The 20,447-nt window shown below is 30.5% G+C and overlaps 2 protein-coding genes across 3 annotated transcripts in view; one reads left to right on the top strand and one right to left on the bottom strand.

Moving 5' to 3' along the window:
* Positions 1–5,004: 5,004 nt before the first annotated feature.
* ZnT35C (Zinc transporter 35C) overlaps positions 5,005–20,447 on the bottom strand; it is a 114,164-nt gene continuing 98,721 nt past the window's right edge. For both annotated transcript variants that reach the window (XM_014233862.3, XM_036359754.2), the window contains one exon: positions 5,005–5,595. In XM_014233862.3, the coding sequence (XP_014089337.3) occupies positions 5,450–5,595 (146 nt within the window). In that variant the 3' untranslated portion in view covers positions 5,005–5,449. The remainder of the gene's footprint in view (positions 5,596–20,447) is intronic.
* LOC118680373 (uncharacterized) lies at positions 18,085–18,772 on the top strand. Its single transcript, XM_036359755.2, has 2 exons — positions 18,085–18,287; positions 18,350–18,772. Exons 1-2 carry the CDS (start codon positions 18,128–18,130, stop codon positions 18,673–18,675), a joined length of 486 nt encoding a protein of 161 aa, XP_036215648.2. The 5' UTR covers positions 18,085–18,127; the 3' UTR covers positions 18,676–18,772.

Here is a 20,447-nt window from a genome sequence, read left to right as displayed (position 1 = left end):
GTAATTGTATACACATAGGCGCCGCGCATACAGCTGCCATTAGCCGTGTAAAATTTTACGAGCGTTGCGTTGGTGCGTTAATAATTTTATGTTTGCATATTGACAGGCGCGCGAAACTGATTTTATGGTACAAGCAGACTTATTTGCGTGTGTAAGTGTTGGTATTTACATGTGGGTGTACTTAATTTCATAGCAACTCACATGCACTCGATGCCGACACGCGTGTCAAAGCGCGCTACAACAATTTTACCTTCAATTTCAGTTGCTAAGCAAAGCTGTCCGCGTTCGGCTGTTTGTTGTTGTGTTTACTTCGACGCCAGCGCCTAGTTGTATGCCCTGCCAGGGAGTCCGCCACTCGTATGCGCGCATTTTATGTGTGTCTTTTGTTGTGCGCAAATGTTGCATGTGGCATGTAGCTTTGCCACAAATTGTAGGCAAACGTTTCAACGCCACTTTGTTGTATCCACTTATGTAACACAAAATCACATTGATTATTCGATTTATTGAATTATTGCATAATTTCAGGCTCTGATTTATGTGCACACGCGATTCGTGTGATATTTCACCTGCCATTAAGAGACTAGCGCCAGCTATTTATTATAAATGGTTGTCTACACGTGTGTGGTTTAGTAAAACTTTTACAATACTTTGCAACATTTTGTATGAAAAAAATTCGCATTGCATAATTTTAGGCGCATTTGTTTTTCTAATAAAGTAACTTATATAATTTTCTCTTCATCCCTACGAGAAGCGTTTTATGATAAGGTATATGTTAGGAGTGGAAAAACCACCATATGCATAAGTATTTCCAATGAAATGGAGGTCTTCTTATACTTTCAAAGCGGGAGTGTTCTCATCCATCCGGACAACATGACCTAGATAGCGTAGCCACTGTCTCTTGATTCACAGAACTACAAGTATGTCAATAGCGTAGTATATCTAGTGCAGCTCATCATTTCATGAACTGCGGTATTCGCCGTTGCCAATTAGCAAAGAACCATACAAACCGAAAACTCCGAAAACTCCTTACGCCGACTCATCAGATGTTGTAATTATCTTTACCTCTGCACCATATAGCACATATGAGTATAGCAGGAGGAAAATGATGAGGCACCTGTAGATTTTGGTTTTTGTTCGTCGAGAGAGGACTTTACTTTTTAATTGCTTTTTCAGTTCAAAGTATGTTTTTGGAAATAGCGGTAATGGATCCCTTTGGAGGCAAAAATATTCGTAGGTTATTCTTTCCATCGTTTATGGTTCTAACAGCTGGTACCTCAAAGGCACAGAAACTATAGTTCTCTGTCGACCATTTGCATTAGACACTTCAGTTTGCGATCTCTTTCGGAGTATATTCAGTTCTATCAGTTTAATGGCCTTCTGTCGGGTGAACCAGCAACAAACATACCTCAAATAATTTCGTGAGCAGTCCGAATTTCCAAATTTTGTGGAAACAGAATTCATTAATAACCTTTTCTATATAAGTGTTTCACCATCTCATTTCTTAAAATGCATATTTGTACCGAGTATGAGATTAATATGAATGCAAAAGCATCTAATTTGAAGTTTATCGTTGCCTAACTTCTGATTTCCCTATAGGCCTCTTTGGTTAGGAACCCGGTCCGAAACTTGCCATTTTGCCACTCCTTCTACTTATCTGAAAGAACACACCATGATCAATAGCTTACTTCTTTTTAACATTTTGTTTGGTAGCAAAAACAACAAAATTATCGAAAACACGGAGCACGCTCTGTGCTACCTCTACTATCAACGTCACATTATATTAAACTCTTCTTCTCCCCAAACGGTTTTCTTACGACATAATCGGACGCACTAGAATGAGACGTCAACGTAACGAACTGGTGTAATAAATCAGAAATTACAAAGAAAACAGATAGACAGTGGCCAGGCAGGCAATATCTTGAAATTAAATGCTTTAACTGCGAACGGAAACGGCGTTTAAGAGTTGGGAAGAGGTGGGCAAGGTAGCATAAAAGGAAGAAATGTGAGAGCAAGATAGCACAGAAAGGAAGAAAACTCAGAGTAAGGTGGCACAAAAGTAGAGATAGCCAGTGGAGAGCCAAAAAAGGTTGCAAAAAGGCGGAAAGTAACGGAAGAAATATCTCTAAAATGAATTACAAGTGCGCAAAAAGGGCCAATAAAGTGAACGAACTGATAAGCGCTGGTAAGAAAATTGCAATAAAATGGAAATAAAAATGCAAATTAAAAGTAAAATTAGAAATAAAAATCAGTTGAGTTGCATTAGAGCATAGAAGGATAACAGAACTGAAAACGGAAGCGCATGCAAAGAAGCTGCTGGGCAAAGCAATAGTAATTGTTAGGTGTTAAACCGTTATTATTTGCATGCTCGTTAAGTGAAATTAAACACCAAAGGGTAATGCTTATTATTTATCCAAGAAAAAAGCACAAAATACAATAGAAACAAATAACGCTAAGTAGATTAAAGTAAAGGTTAGTAGGAGATAATAAAAAGGGAGTAAAATAAGTACATTTTTAAAGTGGCAATGAAGTGGCAGCGATAATGATGATGTCGATTATTGAGTGAAGAGATAATGTATATATAAATATAATGTAATAAAAAAAAGTTCCCAGAAATATGTGTTTAATTATATTAAATGGTTGGCAACCTTGTTCAATATATTTATTTTCTAAATTTTTTAAGACTACTGCTCATTATGCAGAAGTTAATATGTTATACATTCATGCAGTTAAAATTATAGCATTTCTATATAAATGGATGGCAACCCTATTCAATAAAATTCTGTAATAAAATTTTTTTCCATTAAATTCTGTTCTTTTTAAGCAAATGCAGTACTATATTATAAAATGTATTTCACTTTATAGGATATCAAATAAATTGACAGGCAACTCTAACCCAAATATTAACAACTGTATAACTTCAAATTAATTTGTAATTTGAAAAACTGAATACTGAATTGATGTCGAAATTATATTTTCTCAACGACGGCAGTGGGATATCTGTTAATCCATCTCTTTAGATAAATGCATACCTCTAAATATCTCCACAACAAAAATAAAATTATTTATAAATTATGATTAAACATTCAAATAATTGTAAGTATAAGTTGAAATAAATGAAATTAAGTTATAATTAAAACTAAAATTAAAACTAAAAATTAATTATAATTAAATTAACAATTGAATGTGCAATTAAAAATAAAATAAAAAAATTAATAACAGAATCGTAACTGAAATTAAAACTTTCATTAAACTCAAATTAAAATTCCGACTAAATTTAGGTTTAAAATTAAAAAACTTAAACTTAAAAAAACACATTAATAATAAAATTTGACACTAAAATAAATATTAAAAATAAAAGTAAAGAAAACAAAATAAAGTTAAACTTTTATTAAAATTAAAACTAAAATTTAAATTTAAATTTAAATTCAGATTAAAATTCAAACTAAAACACAAAACAAACTAAAATTCAAAATTTCAATTAAAATTTAAAAAAACTAATATTAAATTGAAAATTCCAAGTAAAATTAAAATTTAATTTACACCTTAAACTGAAACTAAAATTTTAATTAAACCTAAATTAAAATTGATATTGATATTAAAATTAAACTTTAAATAAACCTTTTTTATTTGTTAACAAAAATAAATTTAAAATAAAAATTAAAATTGAAAATAAAATTAAAACCAAATTAAATTTTATTTATAATTAAAATTAAAATTAAAAATTAAAATTAAAATTATAAACTAAAAAACTAAAAATTAAAAAATAAATAAAATTGAAGTAAAATAAAAATTTAAATTTAAACTAAAACCAAAATATAAATTAAAAATAAAATTAAAATTGATATTAAATTTAAAATTAAACTTTAAATCAACATTTGTTCTTTAACTATAATTAAATTTAAAACTTTAATTAAAAATACAGTTGAAACTAAATTAGATTAAAAAAAATTAAAATTAAAACTAAAATTATAATTAAAATTATAATTAAAATTAAAATTAAAAATTAAAATTATAAACTAAAATTATAAACTAAAATTATAAACTAAAAAATTAAAAATTTAAAAATAAATAAAATTGAAGTAAAATAAAAATTTAAATTTAAACTAAAACCAAAATATAAATTAAAAATAAAATTAAAATTGATATTAAATTTAAAATTAAACTTTAAACCAACATTTGTTTTTTAACTATAATTAAATTTAAAACTTTAATTAAAAATACAGTTGAAACTAAATTAGATTAAAAAAAATTAAAATTAAAATTAAAATTAAAATTAATATTAAAATTAATATTAAAATTGAACATAAACTATAAATCAAGACTTGTTTTTTTTTAATTAAATGTCAATTAAATTGAAATTTAAACCAAATATTTAAACTGAAAGTAAAATTAAAAACAAATTAAATTTTAATTATAATTAAATTTAAATTTAAATTAAAATAAAAAGTAAAAAGTAAAATTAATATAAGATTTTAAATTAATATTAAAAATAATTAACTTTAAAATTTGATTCAATAAATACATTGAACTCAATTAAGAGTAAAATTAAAATTAATGTTAATAATTAAATTTATATTAAAATTAATGGTAAAATTAAACTTAAACTTAATTTTTAAATCTAGATTTTTTTTTTTTTTTTTAAATTAAATTGAAATTCATAATTAAATCCAAAATAAAATTGAAAGTTAAATTAACACCAAACTAAAATTATATTTATTATTAAAGTGAATATAATATTCAATTTTTAATTTAAAATAAAAGTAATTAACTTTAAAATTGTATTAAATGAATACATTGAATTCAATGAAAAGTAAAAATTAAAATCAAATTTTATTTTGAAATTAAATGACATTAAGGTGACTCATACATCAGAACTGAAACTGAAATTAAGATTAAAAATGTAATCGGAATATAAGTTGAAATAAATTTAACTTAAATTTGAAATCAAACATGAAATTAAAGTTATAATTTTAAATATACAATTAAATAAAAATAAAAATACAGTTTTCCAAAAAGGCAAAATTATATTTTATTTAATATTTTAATTACAATAAAATTTTAATGTAAACTTGGAAGTTTTTGCACTTACATAAGTGTCTTTAACCCTATATTATAATTTTAAAACTAAGTATGGGAAAACAAGAAAAACGAGAAACTGGAACGATTTAATTGAAATTCGTTGTATCGAACTACCGCTTTCAAGCACACTTTAAATAAAGAATGTGAAATGTAATTGAAAACCACAAAAATTGGCTATACAACGGCAGACACAGACGACGGAAAAGTCCGTACAAGCAAAAAGTTACAAAACAAAAAATTTTTTCCTCCCATTTATAACTAAATACAGATTACAAACATATATGTAGGCGTATGTATATTAAATGGCATTAGAAAAATTGAGTTTCACAACTTGCACCCACTCTACAGCATTGCTGGTGGTTCGCCGCGTCTACGTGACTGGCACACAACACTGCTGACAGTTCTCCATTTGCGGTGTGAACTCCTCGATTTGTATGGTCGTCTCAAAGAAATTATAGCGTCGATGAACTGCGGTGCTGGCCTCTTCCAAAATGCGTTTGGCATTCGCTTCGGGTGCTGAGAGAAGTAAAAAAAAATTTTTTTGTATTAAAATTTGAATTTTGGTTTTTGTAAAAAAATGTTACTTAAGAATCCGAAAATCGTTGCATACTTATGAGATGACGTGAGTTGGTAATGGAGTTAGTGTTGTTAGTGCGCGTACATACAAACATAGTATATTATATGTGGATAGTTGCTGACTTAATGGTGATTGTTTTAGTTTGATTAACTTATCATAAAATTTATTCAACATAAAAATATTTAAATTGTGTGGCATACTTTGAGGCGCATAAATATTGTTATGAGTTATGAAGTGGTTCAATTAAATATCTTGTTATTTTTTTGTTTTGTTGCTGATTGTTTAGCACACTTTTCGGTGTTTTTGATAGATCTTTTTTTAAGTATAAATTTTTCACGATACAATTTTGTTTTAACACATCAAACAATGTTACAAATAAAGAATTTTCTCCACTGAAGTTAACGTGGTTATTGAGTAATTACTGGTCTTAGAAAAATTAGTTGATACTGCTTCTGTAGTTTCAAAATTAAGTAGATTAAATGCATTAATGGTCGTGGGCAAGCCCACTTTTAAGAATTTCTAGCCCGCTGGTGTCACTCTCTACTGTGATGGCCTGTATCAAATAATACATAGGTAAATAAGTTTGGAGCTTGACTAAAGTTAAAGCACTTTATAGGTTGTCGTATAATTGAGTTTTGTGTACGTGATAATAGTTCGATTATGCCCATCTACAATACCAATATCCCCCGTGGTGGCCTAGGAACTCGAGTGGCAAGCTTCATTACGATATCTCAATTCAGTCAATCTTAAATTGTCAATAAAGTGTATTTATGATGTTTAGTCGTTACGAAGTTGTTACAAAAATTTACATGTAGCAATCTCGCATCATTTTTTTACAAAACCTGCATACTTTTCGGCGCCAAGCATTGAAAAGAATTTTGCTAATCCTCCAATTAAAATGCTGCCAATTTATGGCAATCCATATTTAGCATCAGTAAACACAACAGCCATACAAAAAAAAAAAAACGCTTCTGCAGACACAAATTGCATTTTTCAATCTCAGTCCTATTGCAGACATCTTGCTTATGTCTCGATGCAAATTAGATTTTCACACGTGCAAAAACGTGACCACAGTTAAATACGAATAACCACAGCACAGCAGCAGCCAAGTGACTATGACAACCCGACAACTTCGAACGAAGGAAACAAAGCGACTGGCAGCCGAAAAGGAAGGTGCTACATAACTTGAGGCATAACGTGAGGCGCAATACAGCGAAGCTTGGGTATGTGTTTGTGTGTGAAATGTGTAAACAAAAGCGAATTGTTGGCTTGCAGCGTGTAATGCAATTGCCAAAAACTTTAACTTGCAACTTCCTCAATTTTGCGCTACACTACAGCAGTGCGCAGCGCTACACACACACACCGCCCAAAAGTCGGCAACAAACAAATCAAAAGTACAGTAAAGTTAACAAATAAACTACAGCTACTAACTACACGCCTTCTACTACTCCACAGCTATCTCTTGGTTGTTGCTGGTGTTTACTCAACTGTCTGTCCCGCCCGCTCAACCGCCCCCTTCGCCGTTATACTTTCAGCATTTCATAGTTTGCATGCTGTTTTTGTTTGCGCTGCCTGCCAGTTTGTCTGCTCGTCTTAGCTGGCTGTCTGTCTGCTGTTCAGTATTACGCTTGTGCGCCTTGAATCCTGCTAACACGTAATGTTGCAAAATGTTTGCATACTTTTTGGCAGCAATGGCAATGCGCTCCCTAAGCTATGCCAGCAATCAGGCAAACCGGTAGCATTGTCATTGTCGTTGACGTTGCAAATGCGTATTGACAAAATTTAAGCTGTGAAGTTTGAGTATGAGTTTTACGACAAATATTAATTAAGCACTCAAATAAAGCAATAATGAATGCAGCCGCCTTAAGGTATGCAACAGTTTTGCCAATAAGCGTGACAAGGCGAGTATGTTTAAAAAAAATGCGTAATGTAGTCGAAATGGAAATCGACAAATTACAACATTTCTGAAGTAAAGACGCTTTTTAACTCCTTTCACCGCACGCTTCACCTCTTTTAAGACTTTTGCAACCACATTTTTCACCTCCAATTCCACAGCACAAGCATTCCATTTGCTTTTACGACTTCTGCCGATTTATGCCGCTGCACCGCTTTATGCCTCTCTTACGCATTGAACTCTTTTTTTATGCGCCAACAAATTTAACGTTTACGCAATGCGGAAGGATGCGTGCTGCATGTGGCATTTAATCGTGCTTTTTACTTTCTTTATATTTTACACTTTATATTTTGCTTGCTTTCTTTCAGCATTTCTTTATATTACTTTTATCACGTGCATCATAAAAATGTGCAGCAGTTACGGTCAGCTGGAGTCGTAATGATAAAGTGTACGTTGACATTTCACGGTAAATGGGAAATTTGTAAATTCTTTATGCGCACAAAGAAATTTGTGAAATAAAAATAGACTTTAAAGACAAAAAGGAATGCGAGCTGGTGATATTAATTTGATTTTTTATGAGTTGACCTTAATTTCTGTAAAGGGGTGTGTGTAGGATGGAGATAAATGAGAATATTTATGGTCGGTGTTGCAACCTGTGCGTTAATGGGGTGTACAGGTTTGAGCAATACAGCGTATGTTGAACTTTCGCCTCTTCGGTGCACAGAGAAGTTTTTTGTTACTAGAGCTCTTATTATAATTAATAAGAACATCAATAGTAATCTCACACTCAACCTCAACCTCAATCTCAAACTCAACCTGAATATCAACCGCAATAATCAATATCCGCATCAGTATCAATATCAATATCAATATCAATATCAATATCAATATCAATATCAATATCAATATCAATATCAATATCAATATCAATATCAATATCAATATCAATATCAATATCAATATCAATATCAATATCAATATCAATAACAATATCAATATCAATATCAATATCAATATCAATATCAATATCAATATCAATATCAATATCAATATCAATATCAATATCAATATCAATATCAATATCAATATCAATAACAATATCAATATCAATATCAATATCAATAACAATATCAATATCAATATCAATATCAATAACAATATCAATATCAATATCAATATCAATATCAATATCAATATCAATATCAATATCAATATCAATATCAATATCAATATCAATATCAATATCAATATCAATATCAATATCAATATCAATATCAATATCAATATCAATGTCAGTATCAATTGTGTTTTCTTAGGGCTTAAGTAGGATTTTTGAATAAAAAATATGATTTGGACACAGAACATGATGCGGTAGAGGTTACGCTCTCAAATACTCTTCAATTACGGCAATTTGTCTTTCTTTAAGCTAAGAAAGAAACCAGAGAGAGTGAGTATTCACGACAAACTTCGGCTGCTTTGACTTCACTGATATATACATTACTTTAAAACTTGATTCGAATTTCCCGAGGGAAATTGATCAGTCTCCGTCGTAAAAATTAAGTCGAAAGCAGGTTTATAAGGGATATTTAGCAAGTGTTACTATGATCTTGGCAGAAAAAGTTCAGAAAGTCACTTTGGAACTCTTTATTTTGTTGCATAAAAGATTATACTCGACAAAAAATTCTGCTTACCAGCACGAACGCGATAGCAGACCTCAATTTCTATAGAAAACCACTGAAGCAGGAATCAGAAAGCTTTCTAGTTTTTCTCTGAAGCTGACTGAGCCGGACTAGGAGGTAAGGGAAGCCATGAACAAGAGAGAGGTATTGATTTGCAGTGGATTTCATACCTGAAAGAGGCTTTCACACATATCAAATGTAAAGTAGAGAACTCAGTTTCTTAAAAAGTTCCTTAGAAAGCTTTCCAATTTCTCCAAAACTTATGTTGGACTAGGCGCTCAAGGGAAAGCCTGAGGTAGATCTCAGAAGGTATTTTGTCGTTTAAGTAAAAGTTATAACAAAGTATAAAGCAGTAAGTGGAAAGCTCTCTCCTTAAAGGAGTGAGCAGCCACAGGAGCCCCCTTACGAACCACTCAAGAGTTAACAATAAAGCAGAAGCATATGCAATTCAATAACCGTTACTCAATAATATAGATAATGGAGAGTATATTAAAATCAGCAATATTTCCACTCATTCTTGGTCAGTGAATCGTAAGTGAAATTCACTTTACTGCACACGCATATTTCAACCAATACGAGTGGAAGGCATTCGACAACTTGATTATGATAATTTCCATTTCAGACACAGTACGAATGCTTATTGCCGCGCACACTTCAATCAAATTTCAGCAGTGGAGAAGAATATAGACAGCCAACTAAAAGTGTATATATGTGAGATATATACACGTGTGTATGTGTGTGTATGCTTGCCAAACGGCAATTGACTTCTATTTCCATTTATTGTCGCTTTTTACACAACACTTCTCCCCCTCTTTGGTGCTGCTGTTGCACACACCTGCCGCATTTTGAGATGTTATGCGCCTGAATGCATGCTACGGAAAATTCAAAGCACTCACATAGACCAGGCATTCAGCCATTCATAGCTGAACGCCCTCCCCAGTAGCACACTAACACATACACACATGCGAGCAGATATAGAGTAGTATGAGACAGTCATTGAAGTATTCAAAGCTGGCATGACATTCATTGGGAAAGCTGTTGCACTCAATGCATTTTTCTTCACCAACGCAGAGCAGACATTCTTGGCAGACAAGCAGCGGGCGACGACGAAGAGAGTGAATAGACAGTGGCTTATGGCAGAGGGGAAGGCGAAGTGTGCGAGTTGGAAACTGAGTCTCAAAAGGTATGGTGACACAAAAGTGAAACGTAACGAGAAGCAGTAAAGCGCGCTAACACATATACATACACACACACACTTGCGAGGGGCGCTGCACTAGGTGACGCGGCAAGTGAATGAGATTTATTGGATGCGCACGCTTCACTGGTCACAGTGGCAGCAGGTATACACTCACGCACACACAAACATAAATATAAACGTAGCGGCATTGCTGGCGTGCACGGCAGAGGCGCCGAGCCGTATGAGGGGTGTGTGACATAAGCGGACCAGAGGCAGCAGAGTGAAATTAAAAGTTGCCTCAAGGGCTGCTAAAACTACTCGGCGCCAGTCAGACACTTCTGTGTGGACTGTTAAGTGCGCAATATCTTTCAGTAGGTATAAAGCAACTAACAATAACAGCAACAACTGCTTAATTTTACAGTGCGCCTTAGCATTTCAGTTCTTTACGAGATCGAAAATTTTCTGCAAAATTCAAAGTAAATGTAAATTTTAGAATTTTTTTAACAGCACAACGCATTCAATAAAAATAAAGCGCAATGAAAACGGAAAAATGAATTTTTAACACGATATGGTACGAATGAGTCACTGAACGCCTAAATATAGGCAGCATACGTCTATTACTGAAAATAGTGCTGCAGTTTTTCAAGTTGTTGAGCTTTTTTTAACTTTCCTTTACTCTTTATGGTGACGGCGGACGTTTAGCTACAAGTTTTTAATTTTCTGCCGTACTAGGGTTGCCAAATATACATACATATGTATATATGTATGTATGTACATATAAATAAAAATAGTTGACAATTAAACTTCGAAATAAAAATTTTTTGTCACATTTAGTCATCTTAATAATACTACAACATTTTATTTAAAACTTTTTGTAGAGTTGCCAACAGTTGTTTTCCAAATTTTTGTTTTGTTTAATTTAAGTAAAAACTTGCTTTTGAAATAGAAATAATTTTCGCTTCTTTTGTTTAAAAATTTTGAAACAAACGAATGAAACAGGGTTACCTTTAATTTTTTTCTAATAAAAAAATGCATTGGAAAAATGTAGTCCAATAAAGGAACAGTAAGGAGCTACATTTGAATTTTATAAGTTATCTGAAAGGCTTTATGATATAACATTTGACGCCAGGATTGCCAAATAATCTTCTTATATAATATCATCTCGACATTTCTGTAGTCAATAGCTTCTGTACTATAAAAAAGTTGTTTGACTGATAAGGATACAACAAAATAGAATAATTCTTGTCATATATGTATGACTATTAATTTTTAATTTTTTCATTTTATAGCGTTGCCAAATTAACAAAAATTATTGCTTGAATGACTTCGATACGTTAAAGTGAGACATTTATTTTCATAAATAGCCATAAAAAAAGAAAAAGAATATTTAATTAAAAAAAAATTTTGTAGGGTTGTCAACTTTATTTTACATAAAATTTTTTCGTTAAAAAATTTATTTGCAAATAAAACTAATCTTTAGCAAACAATTCCAATTTAAAATTTTGAAAAAAAAATATAACAGGGTTACCATTAATTATTTGTCGGAAAAAAATTTAATTAACAATGCAGTTCGGTAAAATATGAATTACTATGGATAAGCCGCGCTTAAGTTTTATGTGTATTTAGAGACGATATGTATATAATAAAAAATTTGACGGCAGGGTTGCCAAATATTATTATTTCGATATTTCTGCTACATAAAGCGTTCAAAGCCAACATAAAAGATTATAGCGCAGGGTTTTATTCGAACCTAAATATAATATTTGTGCAAAATAATTTAAACAAAATTTCCGTTTTGTTAGGGTTGCCAAATATAAATAATGATATTAACAAAATTCTACGTTGCATATTAATAAAAATGTAGAAAAAATTATCTCTGAAATCCCAAAAACAGCTTTTTTATTTAATGAATATTTGGCTAAAGTGGCAGCACTTTCGCTGTTTTTTATTTACGCTAAGACAATATATGATTAAATCTGTTTCACGTTGAGCGTAAATGAAAACTGTGTAGAAAAATCAGGCAGGTATATGGAAATACTCTTGCAAAGAGAGTTGCCGCATAATAATTTTGTGTTCAGGAAAAAGCTTATCTTTAGTAGTTTAAAATGTATCTTCGCACGTTATTGCTTAAAACAAGGTTGTCAGCTTCGAAAGTATTCACAAATATTTGTTAATGAAATACCTCTCGGCAGAATCCACACACATTTAAAAAGACTAAGGCTACCGATTTTTATGTTACTGATAAAGCCAAGGCTGACAGTTTAGTTGATTAAAATATATTACACAGTTGATTAAAATATTAAAAAATCATATATCTAATACATAGAACAGATTCCGATCGCATTTTGAACAGAGCTTAACAAGTTTAAGTCGTATACTTACAACAACATTTGCCTCAACTTCAAAACAAGAAATTGCACTTCATTTTCCACTACTCTAAGTAAAGCCTTGAAACACCATAATGCCAGCAGTAAAAACAAATATTCCAGCGCTACAATTTACCTTACTTTATTTTTACTACATTACCAGTACTACTAACACATACTGCCTACCGTGTCTTAACTTGAGTTTCTTTCACGCATGCAGCGGTAAAATGATAAATTACCGTAAGGCAAGCGTTAGATGTTCAGCAGCTGAAGTCAAGTGGAAAGTAAAAGTTTTGTGGCAGCGCATTTAGGAATTTATTGCGGAAGTGCTTTTTGATATGCGGAGCTAAGTATCAGCGAATAAATACATATATACGTATATGTACAAGTATATATACTCGGTGCGAAATTGTCAGTATATATGAGCTTACTCATATACATATACATAATATATGCAGATTTGCTCCATTGAAAGAGTTAAGATTTTCCGCTCGTAAAGTGCACGCGCATTTATAACCCTCTTACCCGCACCTCTTCACTTAAGTTCCTCAAACACTCTGACTTTGTTCCCAAAGCACTATTTTTATACCCACATTACTAGAATCACTATCACTCAACACTTTTGATGTGTGCGTCTTAAGTGTGCTACGCTTTAGTAGTTTTTACTTGATTTTTGTGTGTAAAAAAACTATAAAATTATTGAAAATTTAAATTTCATTAGTTTCTAGTAAATTTAAGAATATTATAGTAACGGTAAGTTGGGTGAGTCAGAAATTTTAAATTCTTCAATTATCTTTTGTTTGTGATAACCATTATTTTTCATACCAAAACCATAAATAAAAATAAAACCAAATATTAGCTATTATTAAAAACTTTCTAATCTGTGTTTATTTGACTTTATATATTATGTCAAGTTATGTTAAGTTGCTTTAAATTGCATTAAGTTAAGTGAAATTTTCAATTCTTCAATTAACTTTGAACATGTTTGGTATAACATTTATTTTTCATGCAAAACTTTCAGTTTAAAAATTAAAAAAAAGAACCGAATAGTAATATTTTTCTGATTTTCGTTAATTTGCCTTGATATATTAAGTTACGTTAAGTTACGTTACGTTAAATCTAAAACACAGATTTTAAACGAAAATTCCAATTCAATTTTTTCGGTTAAAATTCAAGAAACCTACTGTAACGGTAAATCGAGTGAATCAGAAATTTCATATAAATCAATTAACTTTTATTTAGATAGCCTCCATTTTTCAACAACCAAAAAAAATTAAAATTTAAAAATAAAATTTTTTATTTTCTACAGTTTACCTCTATTCCTACCTTTCTATGTTAAGTTACGTTAAGTTAAATTTAATTAAACATGATTAAATTGCTATTAGCGTTAGTTAAATCAGGCCAGGCAATTTCATTAAAGTCAATTTCGTTCAAATTAAGTTAAGTTAACATAAGTTTAGTCAAACTTACGTAGTTCTTCCAAAGCAAAAATACTAAAAATAAAATAATTGGTACGTTCAAGTTAGCCTAACATACCTAAACATTTCATACCTTAAGGCACGTGTTATAGATTAAGTACCACAAAGTTAACATAAAATTCAAAAATTATTCTGTGATTTTCTCAAATCAAATCTTATTCAATTAAGTCATATAAGATCTAAAAAAGTCAAATAGAATAGTTAGTATTAGCTAGGCTAATATCATGCAATTTAGGACAGATCTTGTCAAGATATATTTAATATGATCGCAATAAGTTGAAATAATTTTCTCATTTGTTTCTATTGTCTTTTACGGAAACTTAGTGATGCTCAATTATTTTAATTAAGCCATACTTGGACAAGTTAGGTCACCAAAGTACTAGAGTAGATTAAACCAAAGTACATTCAGTTAAGTACAGTTAAGTTAAGTTAAGTTGAGTAAAGTAAAGTTAAGTTAAGTTAAGTTTAAGTTTAATTTGAGTTAAGTTAAGTTAAGACATGTATGTTCAATTTAAGTAAAAATAAAGTTCAATTTAAGTTAAGTTAAGCTAAATTATGTTAAGTTAAGTCAAGTTAAGTTAAGTTAAGTTTAAGTTTAATTTAAGTTAAGTTAAATTAAGTTAAGTCACTTTAAATGAAGTTAAGTTAAGTCAAGTTAAATTAAGTTAAATTGAGTTGATTTAAGTTAATTAAAGTTAAGCCAAGCCAAGTTGTGATAATTTCAAATTTAGTTTATTTAAATTAAGTTATGCTAGTTAAAGTCATAGTAGTTAGTTTAGTGTTTATTCACATTATTGGGTCCACAACTATATTCTTTGCTAAGAGTCGTAATTTTTATTAATATTATATTATTGTTCCAATATTCCGAACATACGTAGGAAAGCATGTGCCCCTGTGGGTCATTTTCAATATATGGTACATACAAGTATGTCACTCATTTGAAGCATGAACAGCAATAGTTTTTTTTTCACTCAACTATGTCGATTTATTTTGCCTAAAAAAGTGTTTTTGCGGAAATTATTCTTCATTGCTTTAATATGAAGAAAACCATCAGCCGAAAGTTATTGCATTTTGATGGAAGTTAATGGTGAACATATTCTAGCAGAGCGAATGAAAGTGTGAAGGTTGCTTTGCACAATTTAAAAGTGGTGATTTTGGCTTGGGAGGCGAAGAATAGCCTGGGCGACCAAAAAAGTTTGAATGTTAGAAACTGAAAGCATTACTCGATGAAGATTGTTGTCACACATAAAAAGAACTCGCAAGATCTTTGGGCAATCAGCCCTTTCAAAAAGTTTAAAAGCAGCCGAATACATTCAAAAGCAAGGGAATTTGTTGATATATGAATTGAAGCCAGAAGACGTTGAAAGACGACTTTGTATGCCAGAAATGCTGCTTGAACGCTACAAAAAGAAATCGTTTTTGCATCAAATTGTGATTGGTGATGAAAAATGAAACCACTACGACAACCCTAAATACAAAACATATGTGATACCTGGCCAACCAGTCTAGACAACGGCAGAGTCAAATAGGCATGACGTCAAGCTAATGCTATCTATTTGGTGAGAAAAGTAGGGTGTGCTATATTAAATATAAGTTTCTAGAACTGAGTGAAATCATAATTGGCGGACGTTATCGACAACAACTCATCAAATTGAAGCGAGCGATTATCGAAAAACGCCAGAAATTTGCGACTATACACGAGTCAATAATTTTCCATCATGACAACGGTAGGCCTCATATTGAAAAACTGGTTGAAAACTATTTGGCAAAGAGGTGCTGGGAAGTTTGGCCTCATCCGCCGTATAACCCAAACTTTGCCCCTTCTGATTACCAGGCTTCACATCAAAAGAGGGTATGAGAAATTGGCTTGGATGGAATCGAAAAATTGTCAGAAAGATGAGAAAATGTTATGGTCTCAGATGGGCAAGGCTTTGAACATGTTTTCATTAAATAAACGTTCACAGTAAAAAAAAAAAAAAAAAAAAAGAACACCATGAATATATTCTATATATTGTATTTAGATAATATGTAGAGCAATAAAAGTGTCACTTACTGTCTAACTGTCAATTGGAGAGTCAAATTGTAGAAGTTAAAACCCTTTACTGTTCAATTCATTTAAGCGATGTCATTCGACATCCATTTTCTACCTAAATCTCAATGGCTGCAAGTGAAAAAAGAAACTGAAGCTTCAGTTACGAAAGAAGACATTCACATACCTACATATCTGCAAACGTAGAAATGTGCTACCAAGTGATAAAAATGCAAGAATGTACTCAGAACACCACCAACTGCACGGTGGTGAAATAGTGAAAACTAGAACAGTTTGTTGAAAGTAATTTTCATCTTCACATCAAAGATGCCCACAATGAGTATACCAATAAAATTAGATTTTAATAACACTAAAAAATTAAGCTCAGTTTATAGAGTGAGATTTAATGGCAGACGGCTTACCTCAAACTCACCAAACTCGCACATATTTGTATAACCACGACACTCACATCCACATCCCTTAATGCCCCGGAGCGCAATTGGCAAAAAGTTTAAATGTCAACACTACGCAAAGCAATCAAAGTTAAACAGAAATCGTAGAGTAGTGGTGGTAATAGCCACCTTTGCACACATATATACACAAAAACACGCACACCGTTTCATTTGTGTTCCTCTGCAATTTTTATGAGCTCTTACCTTATTAGGTTAAAGTTTAGCTGGTTTTAATGTGCTCGCTCATGGCAACTAGCAATTAAACTTAGCTTGCTTCTAACGGCTAAGCTGTTTTTAAATAAAGTTAGTAGGTTGCCATCTTTTTACAAATTTGACAAAGTTAAAATACTTGACGTTTATTAAGTAATGCAGTAAAGTGAAAAATTTTTAAAAAGTTTATAGCTAATTATTTTTGACGAGAGTTGCCACCTGTCATACAATTTTATTGTAATGAAGTTCATATTTCAACAATGGATATGAGTAGCTTAAAGAAGGTTTACAGGCACAAAAAAAAAATGTAATTAATGTGTTCGAACGAAATTTGTCGATATATTGAAATAATTTCTTGCCGACAAAATTTTTATTTTTTTTTTTTAATCCGTTTTTGGTCAGAAACGTGCATGTCAAACCAAATCAAAAATTTTTAATGCTTCTTTAATTTTGTTAAAATATCGATCATATTTTAAGAGTTTTTCCTTTACATTTTATGAATTGCATCTTATACCACAATGATATCGATGATTTTATAATGAACGAGAATTGATTAATTTAATTTTTTGATAATTGAATTATGTCTATTTCTGCAGATTTATTTTTTCGATAATTATTGATATTTTTAATTATCGATATTTACTGCATTATCGATTTTTCTTTCAAATTTATGATATTCAGTATTTAGATATTCGCTATATTTAAAATTTATCAGTCTCATTGCCCAGAAGGCCGTTATAAGTTGCTGAATTTACCAAATCGTCAAAGTATAAAAATAAAATAATACACAAAATAGTTGCATTTTTAACATTTTAAATATTTATATAAAGTTATGTTAACTGATTGTTGTTGAATCGAATTTTTTGGCTATAATTAATCGATTACTGCAGAATGATTTTTTCGATAATATATCGGTGTTTTATAAATTATTGATTATTTTCTAATTAAGTATGTTTTTTAAATTAGCGATTTTTGTAATCGATATATTTCAAATTTATCGTTCTCATTACCAGGAAACCCTTAACAAATTATTAAATTTCTAAAATCTCATTTGCATGAAAAAATCTACGTATATAACCTAATTGAGGAATTACGGCACCTAATAGGAAACTCACTCGTTTTTTTTATACTCTTTCAGGACTAACTGGAACTAAAGATTTATTGAAGTGTACTAAATTAAAAGAACATGCAATACGTAACCTCATTTATCATCATTATTTTCATTTCATGGACAACACCGCTCTACACATCACAGTGGCAACACGCTTACAAATGCGACTTAAATGGTATTACGCCACGTTGCTGCGTAGACGCTAGCAAAATTGTACCCTTTCTCGATAACTCGGGTACGTTCAAATCTAAATTCAATGCTATTTAAAGAATTCTTCTCACATTATCTACTTGCTAGTCTGTCTAGTAGAAGACACAACCCTGGGTGAACCGCATCGCTACTCTATTCTAATAGATGATTTTCCTGTTTGCACAGTTTATCGATCGGGTCCATGCATACACGATGCTGAAGTCTGTATACTAATGCGGCCGCGTGTCTACGTTTGCCAGACATCATTCACCATTATTTTCAAGCATCGCACCGCGGAATGGTGTTTCTCAGCGTATTTGAAAATCTTCAGTATCAAAATGTATAAATATCCACAGCTTTGCGGTTATTTCGCCGAGCACTATTTTCTAATGCCACGTGTCATTGAAGATTTACTGATCGATTTAGGTTATTAGAAATATTTGATTTAATTCAAAATTCAGTTAGGTGAAAAAAATTGAGTTAAATTAAGCTTCATTGAGTCAAATTAAATCGAAAGAAATTAGAACTAAATTCCTTAACAGTTATATCTTATTTACTCCACTTTCAGTAACAAAAAAAAATTTTGAAACTGATTTAACAACGTTTTAAAGAGAATTTTAATTTAGTCAATTAGTGAATTGCCTATTATTTACATGCAAAAATTATCGATTAATAAAATTATAAAAAAATGCATAAACAAATTTTAAAATGATTTAGAAACAGTGCAGGCAACCACTAATTTACTCAATTAGTAAATAGTTTACACTTTATTCAAAAAAGTTTAATTTAAGAAATTATTAAAAAAAACTGTATTAATATAATATTTTCAATAGTTTAGAAGGCGCTTCAGACCGAAACTTAATTTAGTCAATTAATAAATTGTCTATATTATATATGAAAATATTACTAATTAACTGAATTATACATAAATGATTAAAACAATTTATGTTTTACTAATTTATGCACATTTCATACCGAACCTTGATTTAGTCAATTAGTAAATTGTCTACCCTTTATCTGAAAAAAGTACTAATTATAAAAATTATTAAAAACCTACATAAAAAGTTTTATTTTCAACTGTGTTGAGGACATGTCATACATGAACATAATTTAGTCAATTGTCTACCCTTTATATGTATGAAAAAATTACTTATGTAAAATATATGTTTAAGCAGTTTACACAGCAATTCAGACAGAACTTTAATTATTAAGGATTGAGAAAATAGTATTAATGTTATAAAATTATTAAAAGACTTTATGAAGAATATTACTTTCAGCTGACTTGAGGACGTTTCAGGCAAAAACATAATTTCGTCAGTTAGTAATATGTCTTTGATTGAACGAAACAATTACTAATTTACTAAATTATAAATAATTTCATGGAAAATATATGTTCAACTAATTTAAGCATATTCCGATCGAACCGTAATGTAATTAGAATATTGACTATAATATTTAAGAAAACCTACTAATAACTCAATTATTAACAGAATTGCACGAAAAATTTATAATAAAATTGATTAACGGTCCAGCCAAACCCTTAATTTAGTCAATTGCTAGTAAATTGTATATACATAAATGATAGGTATATATATCAAAAAAATACTAGTTAAATAAACAAAAAAAAATTACTAATAAACTATTTTAATTCATTTTAGTTTATTTTATCATTGCACTCCACATTAAGTCTCAATTATTTATATTAAAAATGCTAACCTTTAAATATTCTGAATATGTTTAACATTTTTGATCAAAGTTTTTAAATTTTCTATTCCCTAATCATTGCGTCTAACTACAAAATTGTAGAACAACATATATGTATGTAAATACACATGCATTAAATATTTATAGATGTTGAAATTCCAAGCCACTTTCGTTTTCATTGAGGTCAACAATATTAGCACCCTTTATTTGCACATTCACCTCAATTAGCTATCGAATTTATTTACCCATCACCACACAAACATATCTGACTTATATATCTACATAAATATGTAAAAACATGTTAGTATAGAAAGATTACTCAAAATAAAAGAAATGTAGGTTCAAAAAAAATAATTTATAAAGTGACGGATACAGATTTCGATGGATATAGGCTTAGTCCCTCATTTCCGTCGACTGATTGAGTGTTTAAATGATAAGCTTAAAATTTAAATAAATGTAGTGACCGGCTTCCAGCAATAACTAAATCTAGAGACAGATACGA

This window comes from Bactrocera oleae, chromosome 3 (genome assembly GCF_042242935.1).
Source record: "Bactrocera oleae isolate idBacOlea1 chromosome 3, idBacOlea1, whole genome shotgun sequence".
NCBI classification, from domain to species: domain Eukaryota; kingdom Metazoa; phylum Arthropoda; class Insecta; order Diptera; family Tephritidae; genus Bactrocera; species Bactrocera oleae.
The sequence above is the reverse complement of the archived record's forward strand: the minus strand, read 5'-3'. Positions and strand labels throughout refer to the sequence as shown.